Source organism: Pangasianodon hypophthalmus, chromosome 24, assembly GCF_027358585.1.
Source record: "Pangasianodon hypophthalmus isolate fPanHyp1 chromosome 24, fPanHyp1.pri, whole genome shotgun sequence".
NCBI lineage: Eukaryota > Metazoa > Chordata > Actinopteri > Siluriformes > Pangasiidae > Pangasianodon > Pangasianodon hypophthalmus.
The window spans coordinates 18,905,836-18,919,392 of record NC_069733.1 but is presented as its reverse complement, the minus strand read 5'-3'; the positions used below and the strand labels follow the sequence as shown (position 1 = coordinate 18,919,392).

Here is a 13,557-nt window from a genome sequence, read left to right as displayed (position 1 = left end):
CCATAATGTAAATGCAGCCCAAATCTTACAAAAGTTATGATTCTCCTTGAATGAATGAACTTCAACAAAACAGGATTTTATTAATGACCCTACTATGGACTGAGAAATGTGCCTCTATCATTTGAATTTACGGTAAATTTTGATGCCTTTATTTGAAATCATAATTGAAGTTTAAGTGTTTGAAAATTTTAATTTGAATTTGAAACGGATGGCCACTGAAATCTGAATGATAATTTTCTACACTTGATTATTAGAAAATTTAATCTGCACACAAATTCACGCCCCAGAATACAATTTCGATTTGATGTAATTCAACAAAACAAAACTTCAGGCACACAATCAACTACAGGCACAAAAATTCAGATTTGTAGTGGCACATTACTTGTTCCATACTTACTGTCTCACCTTTCTCAGTTTTAGACAGACTAAACAGGTATTTCTGTTTATTTAAGTATCATTTAGTTATTTATTATTAGTTTTTGTTTATTAAAGAAATGTTAACTGCAGTGTCAAATGTATAAAAAGAAATGTATCCCATATTTTAGCACAGGACTGTGCTAAAAATCTTAAATCTTATCGTTTATTTTTCTAGCTTTTGAAATGGTCTTGTTTTTGTTACGTCAAAAACAAATGCTTGAAATTATTAAATGCAAAATTATCCAACAAGAGAACAAAACAATTTCAAATCTGAAATGAGTAAAATGTTTAGAAATATTCTGAATGGTCTTATGGCTTTTATTATAATCTCATTCAAGTTTTTTTTACAGTGAACATTTTTTAAAACAATTTAAGCTTTAACTGAGGGTTGCGTAAAAAGCTTCTGAAAAAAAAACTCTGTTGATTATTAACTTATCCCAAGAAGTAACTGCTCTATTGAAAGCCATTTTTCTGTGAAAACTCCGCCCAGTGCTCTGTGATGCAAAAGGAGTTTGGCGTGACAGCAGGAGTGTGTTTCTTTAGAGTAGATCTTTAATAGTGAAACAAAACATCAAGCTTGAATGTGAATTTCATGAAGAACAGCTAATAAATAATTAAACACAATAGAAGAGAGAGAGAGAGAGAGAGAGAGAAAGACAGAGAGAGGGAGAGAAAGATCAGTCTGCGTTGAGACAGAGACACACTCCCTGCAGGACCCAGTGTGAGTGGTGTTTGGTGGTGAAGAGGTCGGCCTCGAACACCAGGCCGACGCCCATCGCGTTCCTCCTCATGGATGTTGTGTAGACCGGCGTTCTCAGTGTGTTCTGAGGAGGACACATCGATAAAGGTGTGGTGTTGAACATGCACAGGAACTCAGGAGCTCAGGAACCAAATAATTATCAACTCCTCATGGATAATAACTGGGTCTAAAACCGATTTGGGGGCGGGGCTTCAGTATGAGCTCAGTTCAACAATACTGCTATGAAAATTATTATCAGATGATACGGTACCTGGAAATTTTCAATCCTTTTTTACTCATAGTATAAACCATGTGCTAATACTGCATTCGACTAATACGTAAATACAGACACCTCAACCCAGAGTTCAGCAAGTGACATGAAACCAACATGGCCGCTCACAGCATCAGCAATAAACAGAGCAACACTTCTTCCCTTTAAATGAGTTATACTGTACTGTATATACATGTGCATTTCCTTTAGAACACTCAACATACAGACATATTCGCTTGTTAAATCTATAACACTGACTATATTTGAAGGATGAAAGTGTACTTCACTCATCACAGTTAGCTGACTAGCTAGTTGCTAACAAAAGACGAACACGGAGGCGTCCATGGTTTTTTTCCCCACTGCTTTGTAGCTCGAGCACACAGATCTCCGAGCTCCGACTTCCCGCTTCCGAGGTAAGTCGAATGCAGCGTACATTTGATAGCTTACATAATGTTTATGTCTGGTTGTCATGGTAACATGATATTTTGTCAGGTTTGTCTGCTGTTAAATAAATCAGTGAGAAAATAAGGATGTAAGTCAATTAGGACGTATTTATGAAAGAGAGACATGCACTTTTTATCCGTATATAGTTACATTTCACGTTGTGGAACACCATTCTTATATAAACAGCCGTTCCTTCACCAGCGCCTGTTTTTCTTTCTCTCTTTCTTGAAGTTAATAAGACAAAAAAAAATACACAGTTTGTCTGAAAACTTAAAGCTTTACCTCTGACTGTTACAAAGCGTTGGCACTGGAGACTCCTTCCATAAATGTTACATAAACACATTTCTCCTTAAAGAAAACTTCGCCATATTAACGATTTTAATAAACGTGTTTATAATTAGTGGAGCGTCCGCTGTACAAGTCCCTGCGAACGAGCTGTTACTATAGAAACGATACAGTATTAGAACGGGTGCATTAAATATAAACCTGTGAGGAGTGGTGTGTGTGTGTGTGTGTGTGTGTGTTTATAAGGTGTTGTGTCACTCTCACCTGCAGTTTAAGGCGATGAGCCTCGATGGGGATCACCTTGAGGATGGGAAGCTGCACCACCAGCACTTTGGGTTTGCTGCGCACCAGACAGCCCTGCTCCACGTCCCAGTCCGCGCCCTCCAGATACAGACCTGATACATAGCAACCTAACACACACACACACACACACAGATAAGGACACACTGAATGTGTGTGCTGCAACATTTGTTTAACTGTGTTTAATATGCTGAGCATCTCATAAATCTATGTGTTATAAGGGAAGACTTTGTAAATTTCTTTTAATATTCTGAGTTTTTTTTAAATATCTGTATTAAAGTCTGTCACATCTGTCTTTGGCTACACACGTCGCATTTTCATGATGCTGCAAAAGAGAATTTAACAGCTCTGAAATAGAGGTTAAAGGTTTTTTAAAAGTGCTGCTTAATAGAAAAACTTGAAATTTCTTTAAAAAGTGCAGATTTATTTATAGTTCATTCTTATAAAAATGGTCCAGTGTGTATAAACTTTATTACCATTCTGCTGTAAACTCTATACAATTGTGTACTGTAAATAATTTTCCTTTTTTTTTTTTTGAAAAATTACATGTATAACACTTGTTTTACATTAATAATAATGTATTGAGTTAATTAATAAAAAAATCTCAGAAAAATCTCATTGTTGTCCGCTCCATGTATAATTCCATTTTTTTCTCATTTTGAAAATAACAAAAATAGATAGAGATTTCATTTATCGTCTTATAAATCACACTTACTAACGTGGACAGACATGCACTCACATCGTATATTTTTAAAACCGTTTTACCCCAAATAATTCTGTTTTTCTATATTCAGAAGCAGAAATCTCACTTACTAGATTCATTTGTAAAATTTTAGCCCGAAATAAAAAGTTCAGTCCTATCCCTATCCCTCCCTTTAATTAGAAAAACAAGAAATGCATGACTATTAACCTATTGAAAAACTATTGAAAATTTAGTTTTTCAAAACTAATTGATTAATAATCATGCATTTTATTTCTAAGTAAACAATTAAAAAATTCAATTCTTACAGAAAACATATTATTCTGTAAAAGCATTTCTCCAAAGTGAGTCTTGTGAGTCACAGTGAAATGACACAACCTTTTAATTCTAATATCATCCAAAGCTTTTATTAACTATGCAAATTTATGCACATTTAATCAGCCTCATTTGCATAAATTAAAATAGGTTATGTGAGAATATCTGCAATCAGCTGGCCAACAGTAATTGTCTAAAAAAAATAAATAACACAAATCACCTGCAGTGTCTCACAGTTTACTGAGGCTATAACATGGTCTGGTTATGTGTGTGTGCGCGAGTGTGTGTGTGTGTGCGCGAGTGTGTGTGTGTGTGCGTGCGTGTGTGTGTGTGTGTTCTCACCCTGAGCCGGTCTCTCCTGCACCTCCTCCTCACTGCTGTACTGAGTGACGTGTGTGTACAGAGTGGAGCGGTCCAGCGGCCAGCCGTTCCTCCTGCACGTGGCCTGGACCAGCGCCGTCAGGTACGACTCGGGGATGTGTAACCCTGACAACCACATCACCATGGGCTCGCCGTTATCCACCTGCACACACACAAACACACACACACACACACACACACACACACACCAAACAGAGCTCAAAATCTTGCACGATTCAAATATGTTTCTTATTTTTTCACCCTTTCATGATCACCTCCACCACATCACCATAATATCACCATAATAATTATATTTATACCATAAGGATTATAATATATTATAATTAAATAATTACTATTATTTAACATAAATCATTATCGAGATTTCTCTAGTGCTCTATTTGACTAATTGTCATTCTCACTTCAGCATTTCTCTGTTATATCTTTACACACCTTCTACTCAAAATCTCAAATTGGAGAGAAATATATTTCTGTGCCAGAATTTCTCCATTCAATGATTTAGATTTCTTAAAATTATCTAATTATTATATACATTTTTTAAAATCTCTGCCCTTTGCAGCAGTCCTAAACTGCATAAACTTACACATAAACACACTAAGAAATTTGCTATATGTTGTTATATTATCTCTAATTCTGCTCATCAACATTAAACATTTTTAAACTTGAATCTTAACTATGTTTTTCATGTCTTATTCTTTTTTTGACTCATTTACTTTTTAACATAATTGATATTTAGAAAAAAAAGCGTAAGCGAAAATTCGTAAGACGTGCTATTTTTTCAAATCATTTATGCACGAGCTTCCTAAAAAGTAGCCTATAAAACTAAATTTGTTCTGCAAAGCGCGAAAGGCACGCTGTCTCTATCTCTATCTCTATCTCTATCTCTATCTCTATCTCAGAGGCAGTTTGGGGTGGGATTTATGTCGTACCCATGAGCTGTACTGATCGTAGCGTCTCTTGAAGTGGATCATCCAGTTGCCCAGAGATTTGAGGGTGTCTGGGGCCAGTTTCCTCCAGATAGCAGGGATCTGACCGTTAAACAGAGCTCGGGCCACTTCGTCCAGCTCATTGCTCATCCCTACCTCACCGGCTAGAGCCTGAAACACACACAGTCCCAGAACAACGTTTAACCTCCATCTCAGTGAATTTCCTGTTACTCAGCTCTGCTCTCTCTCTCTCTCTCTCTCTCTCTCTCTGTCTCTCTCTCACCCTCTGCAGCTCGGCGAGTGAGCGGCTCATGCGTACGATGAGTCTGTTGAAGCGCTCCAGCTCCTGCAGCAGCACCACGGTGGTGGGCGACACATCCAGGCCGAACTTCTTCCGGATCACGTCCAGGTCGAACGGCATGGGCAGCTTGTTCTGGATGTCCCGCGCCACCTGCCCGATGTACTCGTCTCTGCTGATTCCAGCACCAGAGTCACCTGCACCAGGGACACACACTCTCTCAGAGCACGTCCGCTCCCTCCTAACGAGTACTAGTTTCATTAATTTCATTAAAGCATCAGACCAAACCAAACAGCTACGAGATGAATAACTTCAAAACAAAAATAAATAAATAAATAAAAACAGAAAATAAGGCAAAGGTAGAACTTATTGTCTTTTACAAGAGAAAATAAATACTGTTCCCATAATGCATTTTGCCACCTTTAGCCTGTTACTACCAACACTGTTGATCCTCTGCGTTGACAAAGCGATCTTTTTCAACAAAAATCCCGTACGTTGATTTACATGCCCAATGAATTCCATGGTTATGGCGATGTCTCTGATTGGTGGGTTTTGCTTTGGGATTCTGGGTAATGTAGCACTGAAATGAGACTTTAAGGCAATTAAATCCGTTTTTTAAAATAAAGTTGAAATCAGACTAGCTTATAGTTCATGGTAAGTCAGTCTTTCAAAATTATTGTTTTTTGTCTTTCGGGTAGTTTAGGTCTTTTGTGATAATTGTTTTTGATCTCAATGAGATTTCCGTAAGAGTAAAATTAAAACTGAAACCCACCCCACACAGATTAAAGGCGGTGAGACACATCAAGAAACTTTTTAAAATATAAATAATGTAAAATAAAAGAGTATAGAATTGATTGTGTGTCTGTTCATAAAGAAACTGGTTTCCACAAATTTAATTCCTGCCCTTCGATTGTATTCAATTTCACACACAATTTCTGTTCCTGAAGTGACTTTAAGGTTGCGGTAAATCACACTCCAGGTGTTAAATTAATCAATTTAATCTATGTTTTGGGCTTTTAGGTATTCGTTAAAGTGAACCCACAAAATGGACGTGTTATCTTTGCAGCAGTAAAAGACACAATCCTGTTTTTTTGTTGAGGTTATCAAGTGTGCACATCTTTTTTTTCCATCTTTTTTCTTTATCCACTGCTGTCTAAAGTGCTTTAGAAGTGTCACAGAATCACTGTATCACTGTCAGTCCTGGGATTTGAACTCACACCCTGCAGGTGGTATTACAGTTAGATTGTGGAGGTATGTACCAGTTTGTGGCTGTAGCTCTATGAGGTGCGTCCACATGTCCCGGGCAGCTTGAGTGTAGTAGCCGATCTCGGCGTTGGGGTGAAGCCCAAACACCTCCGGAGTGTTCGCAAGCGGGAGTGATTCGATTTCAGCTGCAAAACACAGTCAGAGATTTGGTTTCTAAAATCAGTTTAGGGATTTCATTACTTCTACAGCACAACAGTTTCAAAAGACGCTTTCTACACACCGACGTAGACATCCTTGAGTCCGTCTGGCGGGATTTTGTAATCCACATCTTTGTTGTGAAAGAAATGGAAAGGCTGGAAGGTGTCGAAGATGAAATCTCCCAGATATTCGTCCATGTAGACGGTGAGGATCCTGCGGTCGAAGCTGTCTATCGCCCTGCCGCCGTACATCACCTGGGTCGAGGTCAGGGAGGTTTATTTAGTCATCAAAAATGAACGAATACAAGCTATCACACAATAACTCACTATAATCAAACTACAAAATACAGAACAAAGTTACAGCTAAATTACTGCTATATTGTCTAATTAATTCCCACAGAAATGCATTTAAACAAAGAATAAGAAAGATTTTGTCAATCTACAAATGCCACAACCCTTACATGACCCGCCCCTTTCTCTGTTAAAAAAAAAAATGATGCATGATCCTAATTTGCATATTACATCCTGATAGGCTCTTGTACTTTATGATGCAATAACACGTACTAAAATATTATGAAATATTATTAACACCAACTTGAATCAGTGACATTTTCAGCTCCCTGTTTTTTTTTTTTAAACTTGTGCAGTGACAGTTTTCACTTTTTTCCCAAGCTAAATTAATTCTCTCCACAGAATTCATTTAAATCAGAAAACATGTTTTATATATATATATATATATATATATATATTTTTTTTTTTTTTTTTTTTGCAAATTAACCCCATCACCACCATGGTTTTTAATGGGTAGGAATTACATAGAAAATTATTTATTGCTTGTATAATTTATAATTTTGGAGTTCCTTCTCATCCCCTTTTAAACAAGATTACACAAACAAAATAAAGATAGAAAGAACAGTGTGCTCAGAGGAGAAAAAAAGAGAAGTATAAAAGAAGGAGAAGAAAGAAACAAAGAGATAATTAGTAGAAAGATCAAAATGTGGAAAAGGAAAAGGAGGGAAACCCATGTACAGTATACATACACATACATATACGCATAATTATACATCATATAAACATACAGGCATGAACACACGTGCACATATACGCATATAAATAACATGCATATGGTCCTATTTGTTTTGTCAGGCTCGAGATGTCATGTTCTATGGGTGTAGTAGTGCCTCACCTCTCCAATCAGGTATTTGAGACTGCCCCATGGAATCGTGGTGTCGCCTTGAGTGTGAGCTTTGGTCAGGTAGGTGTTCAGGATCTCTAGACACACCTGACACACACACACACACACACACACACACATACCAGACAAAAGAATAAGCATGAATTCCTTAAAAAAAAAAAAAAAAAAAAAAGACCCCGCTTTAAAAACGGCTAAAAATACTGTTTCACTTTATTATTTAAAATAATTAAACTAGCTTTTTTAAAAATTAAAATTAAAATTGACATTACTTTTATCATATTTTAATTATTTGACTAAATTTGATAATGTCTTTAAACTTTAACACGTTTTTTATTATATATGTTATATTTTATATTATCGTTATTTTCTTCCTTCTGTCACTGCTACAACTTATTGCGCTATTATTATTTGAGTATTTTACATTGTTTCTTTATTTTTCTGCTTGTTTATGCTGTACTTTGAGCTGTATTTTAAATGTACGAGAGGTGCTATATAAATAACGTTTAATATAATTAGGTTTTAATAATGCACAGAAACATATGAACACGAAAATACAAAATACTAAAATAGTGTAAAGAAGTTTAGAAAATTAAAAACAAAAAAAAAACAGAGTTGAACTAAACTTGAAAGCGTTAAACATTCTGCCTCGTGCGTTCACCTGGAAGTCGGACTCGTTGAAGTCGTATGGAACGTTCCAGCCGATCTTGCCGTACTTGCGTCTCTCCTGCACCACGGCGTGGAAGAAGGCCAGCACGTAGACCAGGCTGCGGAAGGCCGGGTGCGGGCAGCTCATCAGCGTCTCCAGCGGGATCTTAAAGTACGTGGCTCTCATGTTCAACTTCAGCCCGTTGGGGGGCTCCGTCACCACCTGAACCATTTCATTTTAATTCTGTTTTATTTGTGTGCTGAACTTAATGATAGACATTCCCACAAAGCAGCTTTACATTTAGAGATTTAGATCCCTAATGAACAATCTGTAACGACATCCCTAATTAAACGTTTTTTTTACACATCCACATTTCAGTCATGTTCGTTAGAAAAATATTAAACAGCAAAATATTAGTGACCGCTGCTTTAATATTAAATAGCAGTGTAATGGAGAGTAACCTTGAGTGATTTCTGCAGGATGCCGATGGGGAAGTCTTTGATGGGGTCGGTGGTGAGCCACAGACGGAAGTCCGGGTGAGGTTTAGTGATTCTCTCTAGAGCTTTCTCCAGCTCCTTCAGCCACTTCACTAACAGATGACAGTTCTGGAGCATCAGCCACTGACCTCGGGACACCGCGGTGTCCAGCAACTGCAATGCAACCTGGGAAATGGATATTTACACATTAACGTCACCAATTTCTGTTACAAGCTACCATTCTGTCGGGGTGAGTCTATTTTACATCACTCTGTGTGTGTGTGTGTATACCTTCTCCTGGCCTTGTCCCATGGCGAGGAACTTGAGCCTGGTGGTCCCGAAACCGGAGCGTTCGGCCAGCTTCATCAGGTCGCTGGCCGGCTCACAGCCAGGACTCAGGATAAACACGATGGGGGAGTTCGGAGTGCTCTGCTCAAATATAGCCTCGAAACTGATCACTGGAGGCTGCACATACCTGAGAGGAAAAGACAGAGACACAGAACAAGGTAAGGAAAAATGAGAAGCCACTTCACACAAGTAAAGAATGATAGCTTGTACCTGAAGCAACCAGAAATAGAATTAGAAACAAGTTAATATTTGTATGGAACAGAATATTGTTTATAGCACTTTTACAATACAGACTATCTTTTTTTTTTTATTTCTTACCCCACACCAGCCAGCTCTCCCCTATCAAACATCAGCTAACTTTTTATCAGGGCTTCACATGCTTCCTCTGAGACATGTGAAGCCAGCCAACTGCATCTTTTCTAACTGCTGCTCATGCTAGGTCACAGGGCAGCGTAACACCCTCAAAGGAAAGTGCTATCCGTCCTCTTCTGCATACATGAGCTCACAGACACCCATGATTGGCTAGTGTCACTGTGATTGACAGGGGAGTGAGAGTACGCCCCTCCCATCCAGACAGCACGGTTAATTTTGTTCTCTTGGACTCCTGGCCATGGATGGCTATAGCATCATCGGGATTCAAACTCACTACAGTCTATGTTAAAGAAGCTTTACAGATATCAGATCTGTAAAGATCTGGGGCTCTGAAATGGTTTTTACACTTTCAGATACTAGACATAAACCAAATAATAGATATGCCAATTAAGAACATTTAAACTCCACGTTGTGGAAGAGTTCAAGTGGGGTGAATACTTACGCAAGATACACTGTAGATACACAACACTGTTTAATAGATACACAACATTTTATGAATAACTTCTCGTTCTTACTTCTCTCCCATGGTGATGGTGACGTAGTCGCTGACGGCGCGGTACACTCGGTCCACCCTGAAGCAGCGCAGAAGCAGAAGTTTCTGGAAAGCTGTCAGACTCTCCTTGTACTTCATGGGGAAAGGAGCCTGCTCCGGGGTGTCCAGGTCATACCACTAATAAAACGAGGGGGGGGAAATATATTGACTGTCAAGTCACCCGCATCAATGACAAACCTGTCTGTGTGTGAGTGATTAACATCAAACATACATCCTTCCATTCGGTGGGATTCTTCTCGATGTCGCTTATCAGTGAGCCGAACTCGTTTTGGAAAAGTTCAGTCAGACGCACAATATCCTCCCAGCCCTGATCAGGCAGCCAATCGCACGGCTTCTTCCTCTTACTCTTCTCCAGTGAGAGGTTCCCTACATAATACACAAGGATGCATTATTGATTATCTATTGATATTGATTACATCCTCTCTCTAGCACATTTACATTGTTGAGCTTTGTCAGTGTTTCACCTTTAAGGAAGAAGTCGAGTTCTTCCTGGGGAGCGCGACCTTCCGCCTGCTCGATCTTTATGGTCATGTTGAAGGAGAAAAGCAGCTTGTGTTTTTCAAACAGACCTGTAAAGTAAAAAAGAGTCAGAACTTGCTACAGCAAGCAGAAACAATCAGTAAAAATAGTAAAACCTTTGTTGCTTCAGTTTCAGTTTTTATACATTTAGGTACCCACTTAAATATTTATAAATTATAACTCATATTTAAGTCACTCTAGAAATGTTATTAGACAAAGTTACTAGGTATTAAACAAACTCCATGAAGTAAGGATTTTATAAATATGTATGAATATGCAAACTAGGCATCCCAGCTATGTTTCCTATGCTTCCTATCTCATCTCATGGTAAACTGGATATCATCCCCGAGATGATATGAGGAAGAAACCTTGAGAGGAACCAGGCTCAAAAAGGGAACCCATCCTCATCTGGGTGTAACGGATAGTGCGATTATAAATAAATCCCTTCTATTGTGTACTATATGGACAAATAGTGCAATTGTGCAACCAATAAATTCATCACAGTTTTTGCAAGAAGTCCGGTTGGTTAAAATCTATCCACTGTCCACTGATGGAGTCCTGAGAACGAAGCTGCTCGTGGCAACTGCAGCCCCAAAGCCACTACAGCAATCGCAGTCCCAAGCCATTACAGTACAGTACAGCTCCCCATATGTGATCCCCAAGCCATCTCCACAGCCCCCAGGTGGCGCCATCCCCAGCAATCCAAACAGTTCTTCAGGCCATCCATATGGGGCCCCAGCAGCAGCGAGCGAACTCAACCGATGAGAACTCCAACCAGAAGTAGGGCATCAGGATGGGTCAGGCAGCGAGGAGGAGCAGAAGGGGTCCTCCTTAGAAATGCCGCCAAACCACAATTTTCACACACTTGAACCATATTTGTATTTGTATTATATTAAATACTTTTATGCAACATTCCCACAAATCATTTTAAATCCAACAAAACATTAAACCACTGGGTTTCTAATTCATTTTCATTCCGGAAAGTCTAAAGCCCCTTTCACACGTGCAGCTCACAGGGTGTGTGAATATGTGCTTGCAATTTAATTTAATTGCATGTCAGATGAAAGCTAGGTCTGAAATTGCCTTTTAAAGACACCCCAGAGATCGTGAGGACAGAATTTGTTTAGATGAGTTTAGTGAGATAAATTCTTTTGAGTCATGGCTAATTCTTTCATCTTGCTATCTAAAATCCCAGCCAGCAATTGCGTATCTATAGACAGATGCAAATTATGAGACAGTAAAGTAGACCTATTTCTTAATTTCTATTATTACAGATAACCTTTTTTTGCCTTCAGTAAGAAACTATTGGATGTAATAAATAATAGTGATACGGTGCTTGGCCCCCTTACCGGTGCAGCCGTAATTGTAGACGTTGTGTGTGAGTGTGTTCATGATGTTCTTCAGCCTCTTGGGCAGGACGGAGTCAGGCAGAGATTTACGCAGTGAGAAGTCAAACACCTCGAGGAAGGAGGCTAGAGAGTACTGGTACATGCTGTTCACCAGCGCCATCTCAGCCAGGATAAAGAACAGGATGGCGCCGCGTTTAGCTGCCGGACGGTAACCATCACGCAGTGTATCGATGTCCACTGATGTGCGTTCAGCCAGCTTCAGTTTCTCAAAGACCTGCCAGGATAAAAACTCATTGAGATAAAATCTCTTTTTTTTTTTTTTTACAAGAGTGACCTGACAAGAAGGCAGCAAAAGACACAACAACAATTAAACAAACAACAACAAAATAATAATAAATAAATAAATAAATAACACCAGATGGGAAGAATTAGTGGAAAAATTAAAATCAATCAAAAGAAATAGAAAAATTAATAGTAAAACAGTCAAGTATCGAAAAGCAACTTTCAACATGGCTGTACTCAAAATTATTTATAAGTGCCATAAATTCGACCAGTGAAGGGAGCACAGTAAGCTTTAAGTGTTCCTGTAAGTTGTTCCACATTGTAGGGGCATTAAATTTAAAACCTTTTTTCCCCAGCTCAGTTCTAACACGGGGAACAACAAGTTCAACAAAATATCCTCTGTGCGAAGAGTGTAATGTCCGTTTTTTACAGAAATGATGGACGACAAATAATTAGGTAACAAACCACATATAGATTTATAAATAAAACAGTACCAGTGTGAGTGCCGCCTTAAGTCCAGAGGTGGCAGTTCGGCCTCAGCATCAATCAGTAACAAAATGTAAAGCGCTGTGATAAAGGGTGTCTAATTTTCTCAAGTATTGCACCGGGGCATGCATATATAATATATCACCATAGACAGGTATAGGTAAAAACACTGAAGATACCAAATACTTTCTGGCACTGATAGGAAAAGAAGATTTATTTCTAAAATAAAAACCTAATTTAATTTAAGTTTAAGAACAATATGATCAATGTGGTTTAAATGTCAACTGGTTATCAAGGACAATTCCCAGGTCCTTCCAGATTGTAACCAATTCAATTTTAATGCCTGTAAAAGTTACAGTAAGGTCTGGTGACCAAACATTTGCATTTGCCAGGATGAGATATAGAAAACATTACACTGCTGGAAAAAAATAAACATTCTGGACTGAAAGGTCCATTATGTAATCCAGCTATATGACACAGTTACGGCAGAGACTTGGCTCAGCTAGCTAGTGATCTACAAATGTGGACATGTAAGTAGATGAGAGAGCTGGACTCACAAAAAGACTAAAGCGCTGCTGCATAGCTCTCTACTATTGTCGCTGTTGGGGTGCGATCTGTCTAACCCTTTTTTTTTTTTTTTAGTAGTAGATACATATATATTTTCTAAAGATATATAGATTAGAAATATAGATATATAGATTATTATAGATTATAGATTTTTATTTTCTGACTTCTACATTATTGATTCAGTACAAAAACATTTTAGATTCCAAACATTAGTTTTCCAGCACAAAATGAAATGTTACAGAAAAAATGTTTGTATGTCAGTAAAGAAAGCAGCAGATTCCATAA

General features: G+C 38.3%; 1 protein-coding gene across 1 annotated transcript in view; it reads right to left on the bottom strand.

Annotated features, from left to right (window-relative positions):
• Nucleotides 1-794: 794 nt before the first annotated feature.
• Nucleotides 795-13,557, bottom strand: part of dnah10 (dynein axonemal heavy chain 10) — a 226,809-nt gene continuing 214,046 nt past the window's right edge. The window contains exons 65-79 of the mRNA XM_053229195.1: nucleotides 11,938-12,211; nucleotides 10,534-10,638; nucleotides 10,281-10,435; nucleotides 10,032-10,186; nucleotides 9,088-9,271; nucleotides 8,782-8,982; nucleotides 8,333-8,542; nucleotides 7,666-7,761; nucleotides 6,563-6,734; nucleotides 6,336-6,467; nucleotides 5,062-5,273; nucleotides 4,782-4,949; nucleotides 3,814-3,994; nucleotides 2,421-2,566; nucleotides 795-1,241 (exon numbers count right to left, since the gene is read on the bottom strand). Coding sequence (XP_053085170.1) covers nucleotides 1,095-1,241; nucleotides 2,421-2,566; nucleotides 3,814-3,994; nucleotides 4,782-4,949; nucleotides 5,062-5,273; nucleotides 6,336-6,467; nucleotides 6,563-6,734; nucleotides 7,666-7,761; nucleotides 8,333-8,542; nucleotides 8,782-8,982; nucleotides 9,088-9,271; nucleotides 10,032-10,186; nucleotides 10,281-10,435; nucleotides 10,534-10,638; nucleotides 11,938-12,211 — 2,538 coding nt within the window. The 3' untranslated portion in view covers nucleotides 795-1,094. The remainder of the gene's footprint in view (nucleotides 1,242-2,420; nucleotides 2,567-3,813; nucleotides 3,995-4,781; nucleotides 4,950-5,061; nucleotides 5,274-6,335; nucleotides 6,468-6,562; nucleotides 6,735-7,665; nucleotides 7,762-8,332; nucleotides 8,543-8,781; nucleotides 8,983-9,087; nucleotides 9,272-10,031; nucleotides 10,187-10,280; nucleotides 10,436-10,533; nucleotides 10,639-11,937; nucleotides 12,212-13,557) is intronic.